The following is a 21,504-nucleotide window of genomic DNA, read 5'->3' as shown; positions in this document are numbered from 1 at the left end:
AATGTTGATACATCCTTGTATTTCTGGAATTCTGTCTTTGCATCCTCATTAATAAGTAGGATTAATCTGAGTTTTCCTTTTCCTTTTTTTCTATCTTTAACAAGTTTTACAATTACTGTTATTCACACTTAAAAAATAGCTTAAGGCTGGGCACAGTAGCTCATGCCTATAGTCTTAGCTTCTCAAGAGACTGAGGTGAGAGGATCACTTGAGCCCAGGAGTTCAAGGCTGCAGTGAGCTATGATCATACCACTGCACTCCAACCTGGGTGACAGAGCAAGACCCTGTCTCGAAAAAAAAAAAAAAATGACTTGGGAATTTGTGTTATTTTTCTATGAATCTAGAACAATGTAAATAGTGTAAAAAATGCCTATTTTTCAAAAGTTTGGTAGAAGTTTTAGAAAATTGATATTTTTATACCAGAATAATAGGCTGTTCCTCTATGGGCATATAGCTCATTATTTTGTCTTAGTTATAATTTATTCTATGGTAATAAGCTCTACTAAAATGGATCTTATTAAGCTTAAAAATGATTAGCAGCGCTTAATAGGTTTACTCTTAGATTTTACATTGTTTATTGTGGACAGTTTCTAAAATATAAATTTGATATGTAAATTAATGCAAGGACCTTGGATAAAGGAAAAAATGAAATTGTAATGGGGGCAGTCATTATCTGTTAATTTAATTATCCTTGACAGATATTTACACATATATATGACATTTATGTATCAATTATAGTGCCAGATAAGCCACTGACTCACGGCACAGATTTAAGCAAGTGGCTTTCCCTCTCTGGGATTCTACAAAGAAGACAGCAATGGATTCCTAAGCAAAGCCTATCATGGGAGCAAGGGATAAGAGTAGAGAAAAGGCGTTGACCTTGGTCCTGAATTATTGTGTTTGTGCTGCTACGTGATTGTCCTAAACCCAAAACATGGGAAGAAATGCATAATCCATCTCCATTTTAAATGTTTTGTTTTCCATCTTGACCTAGATTTATATTCTTTTCTCATATTTACAACCACCACTCCTCTGGAAAATCTGGCAAGGGTAGGCAGTTTTTTGGCTGCTCTCTGGTGCAGCGTATGACTAGTTTGACTAGATAAAAGGTTTCCAATCTAGATGAGCATAAAATCATGAGGGTGGTTTGGGAAAAGTGCATATTGCAAGCCACTCCCCCCACGTATTCCAATTTGTTGTGAGTGGAGTAGGGACTCAGATATGTGTCCTTTTAAAAATGACCAGAAACACTGATAATCAGCCAGATTTGGGAAGTACAAGAACAAATAGTCTTTAAGGGAAATAATGCTCCTGGATTCTATGTGTGGTCCTGCCTTAGCCAGTGGGGTCAGTGAGGGTTCATTTCTAAACCACTTATCACCAATAGGGTTGTAACATCATCACATCTTACATATGGGTTTGCAGAGCACTTTCAGGATTTTACAAAACAAATATAACAGTTTAATCTCCCTTTATCCTAATATAGAAACTGGCTGGTGTTGAGAAGACAAACCATAATTACCTGAAAATAAAAGTTGCTGGAGTTCCTTTTTATGTTCCAGGCCTTTCTTGGAGTACACTGGTCTGCTAAGGGGAGGCCCACTAGATAGACTCAGCTGACATTCAAAATCTTTAGACAACTGTAGAAGATCTTAAGAAAGAAAATTCATGTTATTCTGACATGTTAATCTCTTCATACTGAAAGAGGCTCTATCAGTGGGTGGAATGTGTGACTTTCTAAATAGTGTGACTTGAGAGATAATATCAAAATAACTCTCCTGTCACTCTGTCTAGATAAGTGCCTTTATTGCATATCAAGGTTGCCAAAACCCACCCTGAAAAGCCATTATTTGGAAGTTTAAATGCCTTTCTCCATTCAATATAATTCTTCATTCTCTGTATCTGGTTAGCATTTTGTTTGCACACCTGTTATGATACCTAGCACATTCTTTTAATACTGCTGTCTTTGCATGTATCTTATTTTACATCCCCTCTCCAACCGCCACCACCTCTCCTGACATGAACCTCTCAACTCTGTTCAATGTCATCTCGTCACTGATTTGCAATTACCACTACTCACACTTAAAAAATAGCTTAGGGCTTGGGCATAGCAGCTCATGCCTGTAGTCTCAGCTACTCAAGAGACTGAAGTGAGAGGATCACTTGAGCCCAGAAGTTCAAGGCTGCAGTGGACTATGATCACGCCACTGCACTCCAGCCTGGGTGACATTCTGACACTTATGCTTATTCCTGAAGTTAAAATGAAAAACTGTGAAATCAAAGGACATTATAGAGTGCATTAACTTTTTCATGTGCTTTGGAGATTGGAGTCAGCTTTATAACATCTCCTTTCCAAGTACACATCCACTTTACTTAGAAGACTGTGTCCCAATTTTTATGTTCTCTCTGTATTTCTCCAGGCTTAGGGTGTTCTCAGTTGTTCTAGAGACACTGAGATAGCCCACTAGCCCACCAAATTATAGCATGATGGGGTAAATATAGAAACATGTTTGGGAAGCAGTAGTGATGCAAGGCAAGACATATTTCAAACTGGTAGGAGCAGAGGGGTAGAGAAGATTATAGCTGCTGGCATAGAGCATAATGGGTACGTGGTGATGAGTGGAAGAAAAGGCAAAATATCAACAGGATAAACAGAGACACAGGACAATATGAAACGGTACTGAGGACAAACCTTGAATACACCCCTACCCCCGTGACCCTCATCACCCTGAAATACTTTCTGTTCTTTTGTTTTTGAGACAGGGTCTCACTCTCACCCATGCTGGGGTGCATTGGTGTAATCATGGCTCACTGCAGCCTCAAACTCCAGGGCTCAAGTGATTCTCCCACCACAGCCTCCGAAAGTGCTGGAATTATAGGTGTCAGCCACCATGCTTGGCCCTGAGCTACTTACAAGTTTTCCTGAGCTACAAAATCAACAATGTCCTCAAGGATCAAGAGATAAACTACATCTTAATTTAGGCAGGGTACTATTATGATAGCAAACTTCAATGCAAAGGGCTTTTTTTTTTTTTGAGACAGAGTCTCGCTCTATCACCCAGACTGGAGTGCAGTGGTGCAATCTCGGCTCACTGCAACCTCCTCCTCCCTGGTTCAAGCAATTCTCCTGCTTCAGCCTCCCAAGTAGCTGAGACCACAGGCACGCACCACCACGTCTGACTAATTTTTCTATTTTTAGTAGAGATGGGGTTTCACCATGTTGGTCTTGAACTCCTGCTCAGGTGATCCACCCACCTCAGCCTCCCAAAATGCTGGGATTAGAGGCATGAGCCACCGAGCCCAGCCCAAGCAAGCAACCTCAGAAAGCAGTACTATGATGGTGACGGTTTAATAAACAGATCTAGTTGAGAAGAGATCCCTCGTTCATAGCCAACTGCCAGTTTCTGTGTTATAAATCTTCCCACCATGGACAATTTCAAGCTCCTAACGGATTATCACTAAATACAGAGTTGGAAAGCGATGCACAGTAGCACGCCATTTTATAGTATTCCCACCACACAGATACAATAGATGTAAATAATCTCTCAAGCAAAGATAATAGTAAAGTGTAGCAAATAATTAGGAAGTGGTGAGTTTGAATTTATTACATTTGTTTCTGATACAATTTATTTAGGTGCAAGTGTATATAATCTAAATTTTAGTAATAACTGTGTTTAACAACTAGCTCAAAAATTCCTGAAAACTTAATAATTGATTCTAAAGCCAGTAAGAGCCACTCCAGTACACCACTGCAACGGTGGCCGGCCATTCTCAAATAATTTTCTGTTCAGTTACTAATGTAGAAAATTGGCCACTTATAGACACGTGAGTTAGGTTTCTAATCACCCAACAAAATTTTCTCATGTATGAAAAGTAGAATACTTGGGGATTCAAAATAAAGTGTTCAGTGGATGTAAGATGTTCAAAGTCATAGGCAGCAAAGGAAAATTTAATATGGGAGGTCCCAAGGATGTAGAAAGGACAGGAAGGGAGGAGCTTTTTCCCTCTTACCTGGATCTGTGTCTGTCATCATGCCTACCCATTTCTCGGTTGTCAGGCTGCAGATGTACTTGTCCTCCACTATCCATGAATTGGGAGCTTCTGAGAACACTGCACAGCAGAATGGCTTTACTCTGATCATACAAGCATAGCCATAGAGCTCTCCCCGTTTTAACACATCCACAATTCTGAGTGCGAAGGTTATCGGGCATTGGGGTTGGCAAAAATGAACACAAGGTAGTTTGTATATTGCTTTTTCTATTTTCCTTCTCAAAGAGTCAGGGTCAACATTTTCTTTTGCACATCCCAGGACTTTCCTACTCTTATCATCCACTCCAATAAAAAGATAGCCTCCTTTAGTGTTTGCAAATGCAGGGACGTATTCTGAAATTGTCTTTTTTACATATTCTTGGATGTGTTTTGTAGAGAACTGTTTAAACTCTACTAATTGAGACTCAGGAAAGGGCAGGATTTCACCATATTCAAGATAGTCTTTTTGGAAAATTGGGTCAGCAGGATCCGAGTTAGGGAGCTCTTGGTGTATACCCTTGTGAATTTTGTGAAAAGGTCCTTCTTCCAAGATTTTTGCATTCCTTTTCTTGGTCTTCAGGAAAATGAATGCCTCTCTTGAGTCCATGGAACGCACAGAGGTCTCAGATCTACGGTGTAATGAAGAACTGACGCTGCAAAGGCGGGGCTCGACAGAGCCATCTTCAGGGAAAGGGCCACTGCTCCAAGATTTAACAAAAATGTAAAAACACCTTCCTTGTTGCTTGGTCTCAAAGAAAGCCTGCAGATCTGAAGACTGAATAAGGTCTCTCAAAGACTGTTCTAAATCCAGTCCCATCTCCACAGGATGCTCAACCTTCTTGGCCATCTGAATCACTCCTCCTCCTGAGTTTAATAAAGCACATGCAGCCCGTGTAACTCTCTCCTTCTCTCGGTCTCTCTGAATTTTCTGCAGCCTTCTTCTGTTTTCTTCTCCAAGAGTCACTTCTCCTACATTGATGACCAGGTCTGGGTAAGATGGTTCCACCACCAGGGGGTACTGATTTGCCGCCATGCTGAACTCACAGCTGAAACTATTAGAAGAAATGTATTGTTACATGCATGCAATCATTTATTAAAAGGATATTTATTTTGTGTCTAATATGTGCTGAGAGAAGGCAATAGACTAGCAAGCAAGAGAGGAACAATCCCTTCTCTTTAGGAGAAGAATAACTGGCAAGGAAGGGTGCTAATGAAATTAGCATTTAACATCCTATATGATATGGGCTATGAGAGGAAAAATACACTAAAGGGGCATCTAAACTAATCTGGAGATGATGGTTCGACAAGACTTCCAAGGCAAAGGTGACATTTAATCAAGACCTGAAGGATGCATTGGAATTGGCCAGGTGAAGTTATCAGCATTGAAGAATGGAAGCAGTGGAGCACATGAAGGGCATGTGTACAATGGCATGAGACTATCTCAGTTTAGATTGTTGATGTTCCAGTGAACACCAACATTAGGGATGAGTAAAAGAAAACAACATTGAAAAGGAGACTTCAGAAAGGACTGACTGTGAAAAACCAGAGGTAGGAGAAAAACCAAGGGTATATGGTATTAAGGAAGCCCAGAACAAAGTCACCTGCATAGAGGTCTCAGATCTATGGCATAATGAAAAACTGAGGCTGCAAAGGTGGGGCGTGACAGAGCCAAGGTGTCTAATACTGCTGACACGTACAGCTAGGTGACGACTCGAAAGTGTTATTAGGTTTAGTAAAATTAAAGTTATTGGTGACTTTGAAAAATGCTGTTCAGCATTAGGAGATATACCTAATGCTAAATGACGAGTTAATGGGTGCAGGAAATCAACATGGCACATGGATACATATGTAACAAACCTGCACATTGTGCACATGTACCCTAAAACCTAAAGTATAATTTAAAAAAATAAAAAATAAAAATAAAATAAAATAAATAAAAATAAATAAAAAAAAGAAAAATGCTGTTCAGACACCTGGGCAGTGGGCACCAGGAGGCAATAAACCAGAGGCTAAGGTCTTACAGACCAGAGTTCATGGAGATGGCTTGAATTCCACTTGTCATTAAAAGTATTATAACATTAACCTAGATATTTAATCTTTCTAATTCTGTTTTCTTACCTATAAAACATGGTGCATCCACCTTAATATGCCTGTTATTATGATGATTAGTTGGGAATAATTCTCAAAAAGGATTTAACGCTATACTTTGGTTCACAGGTGTTTAGTAAAGGAATCTATATTAATTGTCCATTTCACAATGAGTCAACAAATGAATGGGAGGTAAGGAAATAGTATCACCAAATATACACAACTTGTTCACTATATGAAGCTATAAAGGGGAGAGGTAAAAAGAAATGTAGCTGGAGGAAAAGAAGAAGTTAAAGAATTTTATTAAGATGGGAAAGGCCTGAACATATTTAGATGGGAAGCAGCCAGTAGGGAAGTGAAAATTTAAAGAGGTAGAAGGAAGTTGGGATGATTGAGACAGTGAAAGCCCTGAAAAGAGAGGTAAGGAAGGAATGTGATCCAGGATGCAGAAGAAGGTCAGGAGGAGGAGAAATGGAGATAATAGGCATGGGCGAAGGTAGGCTCATCGCTTTGGTGGGAGGAAGCTGAAAGAGTCCCCTTCTGATAGCTTCACTTTTCTCTTTGAGGTAGGAAATAAAGTCACCCCCTGAGACAGAGGCACTTGGTATAAAAACAGGACAAAAATATTTTGTGTGTGTGAGATGGGGTCTCGCTCTGTCATCCAGGCTGGAGTGCAGTCACAGCTCGCCGCAGCCTCAAACTCTGGGGCCCAAGCAATCCTCCCACCTCAGCCTCCTGAGTAGCTGGGACTACAGGCGCACAGCCACTATACCCAGCTAATTCTTTATAAAAAATTTTTTGTAGAGATGGAGGTCTCCCCATGTTGCCCAGGCTGGTCTCAAACTCCTGGGCTCAAGCAAACCTACTGCTTTGGCCTCCCAAAGTGCTAGGGATTATAGGCGTGAGCCACAATGCCCAGCTGACAAAAACATTTTAATAATAGAATGGAGACAGTTCGAAACAGACATTATAAAGAACAAGAAAGATATTTGACGTGGTAAACAAACAACTTACAATGAAAGATTAATACAGCAGATAAAATAAGTAATATCTTCAAGTGTAAATATAGATAAACTCTCAAAGCATGATGATAAATTTAAAAAGCAGGTTTGCAAAAGATAATATACAATAGAATAGCATTTAGATTAAAATATTTTAAAAACTATAATAAATATGTTTCTGTTTAGTAAAAGGAGAAAAACATAGTGAATAAAGATGCACTTTTTTTTTACAGAGGTTACAAATAAGGATGGAAAATAATAAGATTAGAGAATTAAGAAGCCTTTAACTGTACATATAATGCTGTAAGTTCAGAAGAAAAAGCACCTGTACCAAATACATCTCAGAGGTGGGTGGGACATAAGTTTTTGTTGTTTTCTTGTCTTTGCATTTCTGGAATTCTGAATTATTACAACATTTTTTAAAAGCCATCCTCCTTCAAATTAAAAAGGTAGTCGGGGGGAAGGGTAGGATTTTATCACGGAAATAGCTGAAATCTGGACTATGCATTCTAAGACAAATAGGTCAGAGGATGAGGGTGGCAGGGATTGCATTGATAGCAACAAAGTAAAAAGGTGAATGGATTATAGTTCTCAATAAGAGAAATAATAAAGAAGGAGAGTGAACTTTGAAATAAAAATTATGAATAATCAAGATTAAGAATTGTTCAAAAAGATCAATATAATCAACAAATAACTGGTATCATTATTTGAAAATTATTATTTAAAATGAAATTGTAAAAAATCAGTACAATCAACAAATACTTTGCATCATTATTTGAAAATTATTTTTCTAAAAAATAAAAATTTTAAATACAGTCAACAAATACCTTGCATCATTATTGGAAAATTATTAAAATAAAATAAAATTTAAAACAATCAGTAAATCCATAAACTATTTTGAAGTCATCAAGGATATATACAATATGTAGAAGCAGACTATCACAGCCTTATTTTCCTGTCCTACAAAAATCCATCCTATACTAAAGACTTGAAATTACAAATCTCGGAAGGGTGGAGCCAAGATGGCCGAATAGGAACAGCTCCGGTCTCCAGCTCCCAGCCCCAGTGACACAGAAGACGGGTGATTTCTGCATTTCTGCGTGAGGTACCGGTTTCATCTCACTAGGGAGTGCCTAACAGTGGGTACAGGACAGTCGGTGAAGCACACTGTGCACGAGCCGAAGCAGGGCGAGGCATTGCCTCACTCGGGAAGCGCAAGGGGTCAGGGAGTTCCCTTTCCTAGTCAAAGAAAGGGGAAACAGACGGCACCTGGAATATCTGGTCAGTCCCATCCTAATACTGCGCTTTTCCAACGGGCCTGGAAAACGGCACACTAGGAGATTGTGTCCCGCACCTGGCTCGGAGGGTCCTATGCCCACGGAGTCTCGCTGATTGCTAGCACAGCAGTCTGAGATCAAGCTGCAAGGCGGCAGTGAGGCTGGGGGAGGGGCGCCCGCCATTGCCCAGGCTTGCTTAGGTAAACAAAGCAGCCAGGAAGCTCGAACTGGGTGGAGCCCACCACAGCTCAAGGAGGCCTGCCTGCCTCTGTAGGCGCCATCTCTGGGGGCAGGGCACAGACAAACAAAAACTCAGCAAGAACCTCCACAGACTTAAATGTCCCTGTCTGACTGACAGCTTTGAAGAGAGTAGTGGTTCTCCCAGCACACAGCTGGAGATGTGAGAACGGACAGACTGCCTCCTAAAGTGGGTCCCTCACCCCTGAGCAGCCTAACTGGGAGGCACCCCCCCAGTAGGGACAGACTGACACCTCATTCAACCGGGTACTCCTCTGAGACAAAACTTTCAGAGGAACTATCAGACAGCTGAATTTGTGGTCTCATGAAAATCTGCTGTTCTGCAGCCACCGCTGCTGACAACCAGCCAAACAGGGTCTGGAGTGGACCTCTAGTAAACTCCAACAGACCTGCAGCTGAGGGGCCTGTCTGGTAGAAGGAAAACTAACAAACAGAAAGGACATCCACACCAAAAACCCATCTGTACATCACCATCATCAAAAACAAAAAGTAGATAAAACCACAAAGATGGGGAAAAAACAGAGCACAAAAACTGGAAACTCTAAAAAACAGAGCACCTCTCCTCCTCCAAAGGAACGCAGTTCCTCACCAGCAACGGAACAAAGCTGGATGGAGGATGACTTTGATGAGTTGAGAGAAGAAGGCTTCAGACGATCAAACTACTCTGAGCTACGAGAGGAAATTCAAAACAATAGCAAAGAAGTTAAAAACTTTGAAAAAAAATTAGAAGAATGGATAACTAGAATAACCAATGGAGAGAAGGGCTTAAAGGAGCTGATGGAGCTGAAAGCCAAGTTTCGAGAACTACGCGAAGATTGCAGAAGCCTCAGTAGCAGATGCGATCAACTGGAAGAAAGGGTATCGCTGATGGAAGATGAAATGAATGAAATGAAGACAGAAGGGAAGTTTAGAGAAAAAAGAATAAAAAGAAATGAACAAAGCCTCCAAGAAATTTGGGACTATGTGAAAAGACCAAACCTACGTCTGATTGGTGTACCTGAAAATGATGGGGAGAATGGAACCAATGGAACTCTGCAAGATATTATCCAGGAGAACTTCCCCAATCTAGCAAGGCAGGCCAGCATTCAGATTCAGGAAATACAGAGAACGCCACAAAGATACTCCTCGAGAAGGGCAACTCCAAGACACATAATTGTCAGATTCACCAAAGTTGAAATGAAGGAAAAAATGTTAAGGGCAGCCAGAGAGAAAGGTCGGGTTACCCACAAAGGGAAGCCCATCAGACTAACAGCTGATCTCTCAGCAGAAACTCTACAAGCCAGAAGAGAGTGGGGGCCGATATTCACCATTCTTAAAGAAAAGAATTTTCAACCCAGAATTTCCTATCCCGCCAAACTAAGCTTCATAAGTGAAGGAGAAATAAAATACTTTACAGACAAGCAAACGCTGAGTGATTTTGTCACCACCAGGCCTGCCCTAAAAGAGCTCCTGAAGGAAGCACTAAACATGGAAAGGAACGACCGGCACCAGCCACTGCAAAAACATGCCAAACTGTAAAGACCATCGAGGCTAGGAAGAAACTATAGCAACTAACGAGCAAAATAACCAACTAACATCATAATGACAGGATCAGATTCACACATAACAATATTAACGTTAAATGTAAATGGGCTAAATGCTCCAACCAAAAGACACAGACTGGCAAACTGGATAAGGAGTCAGGACCCATCAGTGTGTTGTATTCAGGAAACCCATCTCACGTGCAGAGACACACATAGACTCAAAATAAAGGGATGGAGGAAGATCTATCAAGCAAATGGAAAACAAAAAAAGGCAGGGGTTGCAATCCTAGTCTCTGATAAAATAGACTTTAAGCCAACAAAGATCAAAAGAGACGAAGAAGGCCATTACATAATGGTAAAGGGATCAATTCAACAAGAAGAGCTAACTATCCTAAATATATATGCACCCAACACAGGAGCACCCAGATTCATAAAGCAAGTCCTCAGTGACCTACAAAGGGACTTAAACTCCCACACAATAATAATGGGAGATTTTAACACCCCACTGTCAGCATTAGACAGATCAACGAGACAGAAAGTTAACAAGGATATCCAGGAATTGAACTCAGCTCTACATAAAGTGGACCTAATAGACATCTACAGAACTCTCCACCCCAAGTCAACAGAATATACATTTTTTTCAGCACCACACCACACCTATTCCAAAATTGACCACATAGTTGGAAGTAAAGCTCTCCTCAGCAAATGTAAAAGAACAGAAATTATAACAAACTGTCTCTTAGACCACAGTGCAATCAAACTAGAACTCAGGATTAAGAAACTCACTCAAAACCGCTCAACTACATGGAAACTGAACAACCTGCTCCTGAATGACTATTGGGTACATAATGAAATGAAGGCAGAAATAAAGATGTTCTTTGAAACCAACGAGAACAAAGACACAACATACCAGAATCTCTGGGACACGTTCAAAGCAGTGTGTAGAGGGAAATTTATAGCACTAAATGCCCACAAGAGAAAGCAGGAAAGATCCAAAATTGACACCCTAACATCACAATTAAAACAACTAGAAAAGCAAGAGCAAACACATTCAAAAGCTAGCAGAAGGCTAGAAATAACTAAAATCAGAGCAGAACTGAAGGAAATAGAGACACAAAAAACCCTTCAAAAAATTAATGAATCCAGGAGCTGGTTTTTTGAAAGGATCAACAAAATTGATGGACCGCTAGCAAGACTAATAAAGAAGAAAAGAGAGAAGAATCACATAGATGCAATAAAAAACGAAAAAGGGGATATCACCACCGATCCCACAGAAATACAATCTACCATCAGAGAATACTACAAACACCTCTATGCAAATAAACTAGAAAATCTAGAAGACATGGATAAATTCCTCGACAAATACACCCTCCCAAGACTAAACCAGGAAGAAGTTGAATCTCTGAATAGACCAATAACAGGTTCTGAAATTGTGGCAATAATCAATAGCTTACCAACCAAAAAGAGTCCAGGACCTGATGGATTCACAGCTGAATTCTACCAGAGGTACAAGGAGGAACTGGTACCATTCCTTCTGAAACTATTCCAATCGATAGAAAAAGAGGGAATCCTCCCTAACACATTTTATGAAGCCAGCATCGTCCTGATACCAAAACCTGGCAGAGACTTAACCAAAAAAGAGAATTTCAGACCAATATCCTTGATGAACATTGATGCAAAAATCCTCAATAAAATACTGGCAAACCAAATCCAGCAGCACATCAAAAAGCTTATCCACCATGATCAAGTGGGCTTCATCCCTGGGATGCAAGGCTGGTTCAACATCCACAAATCAATAAATGTAATCCAGCATACAAACAGAACCAAAGACAAAAACCACATGATTATCTCAATAGATGCAGAAAAGGCCTTTGACAAAATTCAACAACCCTTCATGCTAAAAACTCTCAATAAATTAGGTATTGATGGGACGTATCTCAAAATAATAAGAGCTATCTATGACAAACCCACAGCCAATATCATACTGAATGGGCAAAAACTGGAAGCATTCCCTCTGAAAACTGGCACAAGACAGGGATGCCCTCTCTCACCGCTCCTATTCAACATAGTGCTGGAAGTTCTGGCCAGAGCTATCAGGCAGGAGAAGGAAATAAAGGGTATTCAATTAGGAAAAGAGGAAGTCAAATTGTCCCTGTTTGCAGATGACATGATTGTATATCTAGAAAACCCCATTGTCTCAGCCCAAAATCTCCTTAAGTTGATTAGCAACTTCAGCAAAGTCTCAGGATACAAAATTAATGTACAAAAATCACAAGCATTCTTGTACACCAATCACAGACAAACAGAGAGCCAAATCATGAGTGAACTCCCATTCACAATTGCTTCAAAGAGAATAAAATACCTAGGAATCCAACTTACAAGGGATGTGAAGGACCTCTTCAAGGAGAACTACAAACCACTGCTCAATGAAATAAAAGAGGATACAAACAAATGGAAGAACATTCCATGCTCATGGGTTGGAAGAATCAATATCGTGAAAATGGCTATACTGCCCAAGGTGATTTATAGATTCAATGCCATCCCCATCAAGCTACCAATGACTTTCTTCACAGAATTGGAAAAAACTACTTTAAAGTTCATATGGAACCAAAAAAGAGCCCGCATCGCCAAGTCAATCCTAAGCCAAAAGAACAAGGCTGGAGGCATCACGCTACCTGACTTTAAACTATACTACAAGGCTACAGTAACCAAAACAGCATGGTACTGGTACCACAACAGAGACATAGATCAATGGAACAGAACAGAGCCCTCAGAAATGATGCCGCATAGCTACAACTATCTGATCTTTGACAAACCTGACAAAAACAAGAAATGGGGAAAGGATTCCCTATTTAATAAATGGTGCTGGGAAAACTGGCTAGCCATATGTAGAAAGCTGAAACTGGATCCCTTCCTTACACCTTATACAAAAATTAATTCAAGATGGATTAAAGACTTATATGTTAGACCTAAAACCATTAAAATCCTACAAGAAAACCTAGGCAATACCATTCAGGACATAGGCATGGGCAAGGACTTCATGTCTAAAACACCAAAAGCAATGGCAACAAAAGCCAAAATCGACAAATGGGATCTCATTAAACTAAAGAGCTTCTGCACAGCAAAAGAAACTATCATCAGAGTGAACAGGCAACCTACAGAATGGGAGAAAATTTTTGCAACCTACTCATCTGACAAAGGGCTAATATCCAGAATCTACAATGAACTCAAACAAATTTACAAGAAAAAAACAAACAACCCCATCAAAAAGTGGGTAGAGGACATGAACAGACACTTCTCAAAAGAAGACATTTATGCAGCCAAAAAACACATGAAGAAATGCTCATCATCACTGGCCATCAGAGAAATGCAAATCAAAACCACAGTGAGATACCATCTCACACCAGTTAGAATGGCCATCATTAAAAAATCAGGAAACAACAGGTGCTGGAGAGGATGTGGAGAAATAGGAACACTTTTACACTGTTGGTGGGACTGTAAACTAGTTCAACCATTGTGGAAGTCAGTGTGGTGATTCCTCAGGGATCTAGAACTAGAAATACCATTTGACCCAGCCATCTCATTACTGGGTATATACCCAAAGGACTATAAATCATGCTGCTATAAAGACACATGCACACGTATGTTTATTGCGGCACTATTCACAATAGCAAAGAGTTGGAACCAACCCAAATGTCCAACAACGATAGACTGGATTAAGAAAATGTGGCACATATACACCATGGAATACTATGCAGCCATAAAAAATGATGAGTTCGTGTCCTTTGTAGGGACATGGATGAAACTGGAAAACATCATTCTCAGTAAACTATCGCAAGGACAAAAAACCAAACACCGCATGTTCTCACTCATAGGTGGGAATTGAACAATGAGAACTCATGGACACAGGAAGGGGATCATCACACTCCGAGGACTGTTGTGGGGTTGGGGGAGGGGGGAGGGACAGCATTAGGAGATACACCTAATGCTAAATGACGAGTTAATGGGTGCAGGAAATCAACATGGCACATGGATACATATGTAACAAACCTGCACATTGTGCACATGTACCCTAAAACCCTAAAGTATAATAAAAAAAAATTAAAAAATAAAATAAAATATCTTAGTTTGAAAAAAAAAAAAGAAATTACAAATCTCAGTGGGTGCTAGTAACTCTGAACAGCTAAGGTGGATGTTATTGCAGGTGACAGAAGGAATGAGATGACTGAGGTGTGAAGACATTTAGAAGAAATTTGTTAGATAAAAGTGAAGGCTGGGCCGGGTTCGGTGGCTCATGCCCATAATCCCAGCACTTTGGGAGGCTGAGGCAGGCAGATCACTTGAGCCTAGGAGTTTGAGATGAGTCTGGGCATCATGGTGAAATCTTGTCTCCTCAAAAAATACAAAAATTAGGCAGGTGTGGTGGTGCTCACCTGTGGTCCCAGCTACTCAGGAGGCTGAGGTGGGAGAATCACCTGAGCCTTGGAGACGAGATTGTGGTGAACCAAGATCGTGCCACTGCACTCCAGCCTGGGGGTCAAAGTAAGAATCTGTCTCAAAAAAAAAAAAAAAAATCCACATTCTTACCACCTTGCCTAGTTTAGACCCTTGCCTACAAATTTCTATTTCTCAAAATTCCATTCTGCATTCCAAGACCATTGAAACATCTTTGTCAAGTTATTTGTAAAATATTCCTTTCAATGTATAGGGATTTCAAAGTTAAATATTTTCTCTGGCCCATAAACTTTATTGTCAAAGCCAATAGATGATAGTTTTTCATTGGCAACTGTATTTAAACAGGAACCCCACCATCTGCTTAGATTCTTTTGCAGGCAAAAAAGGCTTAGGGAGCTCCATCCCAAGCTCTTTCCTTAGGATTAAAGGAATTATAATCAGCATCACTTGCACATTCTTTGTAAGGTAGAGATATTTTTCCATATAAATTTGAAATCCTAAATAAAATTAAACTAAGTCAATAAGAAATTAAGAATTCAGAAAAGAAACTCAGGACACTTACAAAAGCACTTCAGAAACAAAAGCACCTGATTCTAGTCGGTTTACAGGATAACTTTTTCAAACCTTTCAGTTTAGCCAGAGTTCCCACCAACACAGTGAATTAGCACCACCTGCTATCTCTTTCCACCAAAAGCAGTCCCGAAGGCTATGTATACAGAAACCTACGTAGACAGAGGTAGCAGAGGTCAAGGATTAAGACTCAGTTTTCTAGGTTCAAATCCCAGCTCTGCCATTTATTAGCTGTACGGTTTCCATTAATTAGCTGTATGGTTTCCATTCATTAGCTGTATGGTTTCCATTTATTAGCTGTCCCCATTTCTCCCCATGCCCCAGGATCTAGTCCTGCAGGACCCCTGATGGAGCAGTGACTCTGACGTGGACATACAGGGACAACCACCCCCAAGTGGGGGCTCCGTGGGTAGCATCTGTGCATTTCTCCCCTGCCAGGAAGGCTTACCTAGTTTGCTCAGCAAACTCCCTAAAAGGTGAGGAATTAGCCTGGGAAAACTTTGCAATGTCGAATTGTCTAATAGTGCCCAATTTTCTGTATGCTTCTGGGTGGTTCCTATTTTTTTGTTTTACTTCCCCTTTCCTTCCATCCTCCCACCCATCTCCCCTAGATCACAGGGGATTGGCTAGCCTCAGATAGAAACTGAACAGAAAGGGAAATGGGAGGGCAGAACAAGATGGTGTAATAGAAGGCTCCACCTGCCATCCTCCTTCTCCAGCAGTGACCACGCGGTGCAGAGAAATCTGTGTGCTTGGGGACGGGAGGGCACAGCAATTGTGAGACTTTGCATTGAACTCAGTACTGCCCCGTTACAGTGGTAAGCAAAACCACACTGAATCTAGCTTATACCTGCTGATGGAGGCAGAATTTGGACCAGCCCTAGTGAGACGGAAATTGTCCATCTCAGCAGGTGAAACCTGAGTTCCAGCAAGCCTCGCCACTGTAGCTGAAGTGCTATGGGGCTCTAAATAAACTTAAAAGGCATTCTAGGCCACAAGGACTGAAACTCCTAGGCAAGTCCTAGTGCTGAGCTGAGATCAGAGCCAGGAGGCTTGGAGGGCACACAACCTACTGAGATACCAGCTGGGGCGACTAAGAGAGTGCTTGCACCACCCCTCCCCCAACCCCAGACAGTGTGACTCTCAGCTCCAGAAGGATCCCTTCCTTCCATTTGAGGAGAGAAGAGAGAAGACTAAAGAGGACTTCTGTCTTGCATCTTGGATGTCAGCTCAGACACAGTAGGATAGCACACTGGTCAGGCTCATGAGACACCCATTCCAGACCCTATCTCCTGGACAACATTTCTAGACACACTGTGGGCCAGAAGAGAAACTGCTGCCTTAAAGGGAAGGACCCAATCCTGGAAGGATCTATCACCTACTGACTAAAGAGCCCTTGGTCCCTGAATAATCAGCAACGATACCCAGGTAATATGTCGTGGGTCTTGGGTGAGACTCTGCTGGCTTCAGGTGAGACTCAGCACAATCCCAGCTGTGGTGCGTACAGGCAGAGACTCTTTCTGCTTGAGAAAAGCAGAGGGAAAAGTAAAGGGGACTTTGTCTTGCACCGCAGGTACCAGCTTAGCCACAGGGGTAGAGCACCAAGTAGGCCCTTGGACAGCATTTCTGGACCCGTCCTGGGCCAGAGGGGAGTCCACTGCCCTGAAGAGTGAGTCCCAGACCTGGTAGCATTCACCACAAGTTGACTAAAGAGCCCTTGGGCTTTAAGTGAATATCAGCGATAGCTAACAGTACTCCCTGTGAACCCATGGTCATGATGGCCACAGGGTGATCTCCTCTACCTGTGGAAAAAGGAGGGAAGAGTGGGAAGGACTGTGTCTCATGATTTGAGAGCCAGCTCAGCCCCAGTAGAATGGAACACCAGGTAGACTTCTAAGGTTTTCTTACTCCAGTCCCTGGCTCCTGGATAGCATCTGTGAACCCACCTAGGGCCTGGGGGAACTTGCCACTCTGAAGAAAAGAACACAGCTTGGCTGGCGTCACCACCTGTTGATTGTTTGAAAAGATAAACAAAATTGACAAACCTTTACCAGGCTACCTGAGAAAAAAAGGAGAATATCCAAATAAACGAAATCAGAGATGAAAAAGGAGACAATACAACTGATACTGCAGAAATTCAAAGGATCGTTAGTGGCTACTATGAGCAACTGTATGCCAATAAATTGGAAAATCTAGAGGAAATAAATTCTTCGACACATACAACCTACCAAGATTGAACCATGAAAAATCCAAAACCTGAACAAACCAATAAGAAGTAATGAGAACAAAGCCATAATAAAAAGTCTCCAGCAAAGAAAAGCCTGGGACCTGATGGCTTCACCACTGAATTCTACTAAACAGTTAAAGAACTAATACCAATCTTACTCAAACTATTCAAAAAATAGAGAAGGAGGGAATACTTCCAAACTCATTCTATGAGGCCAGTATTACTGATACCAAAACCAAAGACACATCAAAGAAAAAAAAACTACAGACCAGTATCTCAGCAAGATACTAGCAAACTTAATTCAACAATACATTAAAAAGATCATTTATCATGACTAAGTGCTATTTATTTCAGGGATGCAAGGATGGTTCAACATATGCAAATCAGTCAATGTGATACATCATATCAACAGAATGAAGGACAAATGCCACAGGATCATTTCAACTGATGCTGAGAAAGCACTTAATAAAACTCATTATCCCTTCATGGAAAACGCCTCAAAAAACTGGGTATAGAAGGAACATACCACAACATAATAAAATCCATGTATGACAGACTTACAGCTAGTAGCATACTGAGTGGGGAAACACTGAAAGCCTTTCCTCTAAGATCTCTGGAACACTATAAGAATCCTCACTTTCACCATTGTTATTCAACATAGAAATCCTAGCTAGAGCAATTAGACAAGAGAAAGAAATAAAGGTCATCTAAATTGGAAAGGAAGAAGCCAAATTATCCTTGTTTGCAGATGATATGATCTTATATTTGGAAAAAATCTAAAGACTACACCAGATAACTATTAGAACTGATAAACAAATTCAGTAAAGTTGCAGGATACAAAATCAACCTACAAAAATCAATAGCATGTCTATATACCAATAGTGAACAATCTGAAAAAGATATAAAGTAATCCCACTTACAATAGCCACAAATAAAATTAAATACCTAGGAATTAACCAAATAAATGAAAGATCTCTACAATGAAAACTATAAAATGATGATGAAAGAAATTGAAGAGCCAAAATATGGAAAGGTAGCCCATGTTCATGGATTGGAAGAATCAATATTGTTAAAATATCCATACTTCCCAAAGCAATCTACAGATTCACTGCTATCTCTATTAAAATATCAATGACATTCTTCACAGAAACAGAGAAAACAATCCTAAAATTTATATAGAATCACAAAAGACCTATAATAGCCAAAGTTATCCTAGGCAAAAAGAACAAAACTGGAGGAATCACATTACCTGACCTCAAATTATACTACAGAGCTATAGGAACCAAAATAGCATGATACTGACATAAAAACAGACACATAGACCAATGGAACAGAATAGAGAACCCAGACACAAATACACACACCTATAGTGAACTCATTTTTCACAAAGATGCCAAGAACATACACTAGGAAAAAGACATTCTCTTCAATAAATGGCACTGGGAAACTGGATATCTATCTGCAGAACAATGAAACTAGACTCCTAACTCTTGCCACATACAAAAATCAAATCAAAATGGATTAAAGACTTAAATCTAAGACCTCACACTGTGAAAATACTACAAGTAAACATTGGGGAAGATCTCCAGGACATTGATCTGGGCAAAAATTCATTGAGCAATACCCCACAAGCACAGGCAACCAAAGCAAAAATGGACAAATGGGATCACATCAAGTTAAAAAGCTTCTGCACAGCAAAGAACACAATCAACAAAGTGAAAAGACAACCCATAAAATGGGAGGAAATATTTGCAAACTACCCATCCAACAAGGGAGTAATAACCAGAATATATCAGGAGCTCCAACTCTATAGGAAAAAAAATCTACTAATCTTATTGAAAAATGGACAAAAGATTTGAATAGACATTTCTCAAAAGAAGACAAATGGCAAACAGTCATGTGAAAAGGTGCTCAACATCACTGATCATCAGAAAAATGCAAATCCAAACTACAACGAGATACCATCTCATCCAAGTTAAAATGGCTTTTATCCAAAAGACAGGCAATAACAAATGCTGGCAAGGATGTGAAGAAAAGGGAACCCTCAAACAGTGTTGGTGAGAATGTAAATTAGTACAACTATTATGGAGAACAGTTTGGAAGTTCCTCAGAAAACTAAAAATAAAGCTACCACACAATTCAGCAATTCTACTCCTAAGTATTCACCCAAAAGAAAGGAAATCAGTATATCCAAGAGACATCTGCACTCCTACGTTTCTTGCAGCACTGTTTACAATAGCTAAGATTTGGAAGCATTCTAAGCGTCCATCAACAGATGAATGGATAAAGAAAATGATGTGCATATGCACAGTGGAGTACTATTCAGCCATGGAAAAGAATGAGATCCAATCACTTGCAACAACACGAACGGAACTTGAAATCATTATGTTAAATGAAATAAGCCAGGCACAGAAAGACAAACATCACATGTTCTCACTTATTTGTGGCATCTAAAAATCAAAACAATTGTATTCTAAGAGCAGAAGGTTGACTACCTGAGGAAGGGTGGTAGGAGGGAAGGGGTGAGGTGAGGAGAGTTAATGGGTACAAAAGAATTAGAAAGAATGAATAAGACCTACTATTTCATAGCACAACAGTTATTACAGTCAATGATAACTTAATTGTACGTTTTTAAATAACTTAAAGAGTGTAACTGGATTATTTGCAACCCAAAGGATAAATGCTTGAGGTGATGGATACCCCATTCTCCATGGTGTGCTTATTTCACATTGCAGGTCTGTATCAAAACATCTCATGTACCCCATAAATATATACATCCACTATGTAACTACAAAAATAAAATAAAATAAGATAAAAAAACTAAAGAGCATAATTGGAGTGTTGGTAACACAAAGGATAAATGCTTGAGGTGATGGATACCCCCATTTACCCTGATGTGATTATTAAACATTACATGCCTGTCTTAAAATATCTCATGTAACCCATAAACATATACATCTACTATGTACCCACAGAAATTAAAAATTAATTTAAAAAAAAAGAAAAGAAAGGGAAGTGGGCTGCGACAGACGTGCCCTCTTGGAAAACTAAAGCTTAGAGCTCTTTGTCCTTCCGGGGTAGCACGTGTATTCTACAGATCTTGTCCAGAGGGAGACATTTTTCTCATTTCTCCCCTCTCTAGATTATAAATCTCCCCTCAGGGCAATGGCAATTCTAATTCTGCTTTTTAGTTTCTATATTAAGGAAAATAGTTTAGAGTGGTTGGTCGGTCACATAGACACCTGTAGAACTAGTTTCTCAAGTTTACAATATCAATAACTCTGAAACCTGAGACCTGCAGCCCTGGGAGCCACCAAGGTGCACTCAGTGGCCTTCCAGGCTTCGGTTCCTGCTCTGCGCCCCGCAAAAACCGCGGCTCGCTGGCCAGCGGCTCTTCCAACTTCCAGCGGGAGCAGGTGCACAGGTCAGGCCCGCCCCGCCCCCTAATGCCTTCTACCCCCATTACCCACCCCCGCCCCGCCTCCCAGTCCTCCATAGTCCGCTTTTTAGGGAACCTGCTGAGCAAACTAGCTGGGCCCCCACGCAGAGGAGAAAAGTACAGATACCCCCACTCCATTCCACCCCCAGCCCCTCCGCACCCCTCCAGCCCCTCCCCACACCCTCCACACCCCACACCCTGACTGGGGTGGGGTGGGACGGGTGCTGCTCTCTTCTCGAACCTGGCACTCGAGTTACAGCCCGACGCGGATGCCGCTGGACTAGACCCTGAAGGACGGGTAGAAACGGAACTCCGGAGTCCCAGGCTAGGTGCAGGGACCCTCTCTGACCTCTCAAGCTCCGGCGCGTCCGAAGCCCCCTTAGCGTTTCCCTGGAGGCGCCCAGGTCGAGTCCTTATATACTAGCAGGTTGACGTCATCCCATGCACATCCCACGCAGGGGATGCAAGCGCCAATGGGCGGGTCTACTAAGCCCGCGAACTCTTTGCCGCGTTAAATTGCCTAGAAGCTCCCAACTTCCTGACTGTTGCCACGTGGTTCTTAGTTTCCGGGAATTTGGGGGTTTTTTCCTCCCCCGTCTTCCCACCCTTCCTCCGTCTCCTCGCTCCCTCCATCCAT

At 41.0% G+C, this 21,504-nt stretch overlaps 1 protein-coding gene across 6 annotated transcripts in view; it reads right to left on the bottom strand.

Moving 5' to 3' along the window:
* Positions 1 to 21,256, bottom strand: part of SLFN11 (schlafen family member 11) — a 30,354-nt gene extending 9,098 nt beyond the window's left edge. Inside the window, exons 1-5 of one of the 6 annotated variants that reach the window (XM_003281359.2) lie at positions 21,109 to 21,256; positions 15,194 to 15,353; positions 14,610 to 14,726; positions 4,012 to 5,081; positions 1,523 to 1,651 (exon numbers count right to left, since the gene is read on the bottom strand). In XM_003281359.2, the coding sequence (XP_003281407.2) occupies positions 1,523 to 1,651; positions 4,012 to 5,062 (1,180 nt within the window). In that variant the 5' untranslated portion in view covers positions 5,063 to 5,081; positions 14,610 to 14,726; positions 15,194 to 15,353; positions 21,109 to 21,256. Of the gene's footprint in view, positions 1 to 1,522; positions 1,652 to 3,756; positions 3,771 to 4,011; positions 5,082 to 14,609; positions 14,727 to 15,193; positions 15,354 to 21,108 lie in introns of those variants that run through there. The other 5 variants (XM_003281361.2, XM_003281358.2, XM_003281360.2 and 2 more) reach the window with 5 other exon arrangements.
* Between the last annotated feature and the right edge of the window lie 248 nt (positions 21,257 to 21,504).

The sequence above is a fragment of the Nomascus leucogenys genome, unplaced genomic scaffold (assembly GCF_006542625.1).
Source record: "Nomascus leucogenys isolate Asia unplaced genomic scaffold, Asia_NLE_v1 Super-Scaffold_391, whole genome shotgun sequence".
NCBI lineage: Eukaryota > Metazoa > Chordata > Mammalia > Primates > Hylobatidae > Nomascus > Nomascus leucogenys.
The sequence above is the reverse complement of the archived record's forward strand: the minus strand, read 5'-3'. Positions and strand labels throughout refer to the sequence as shown.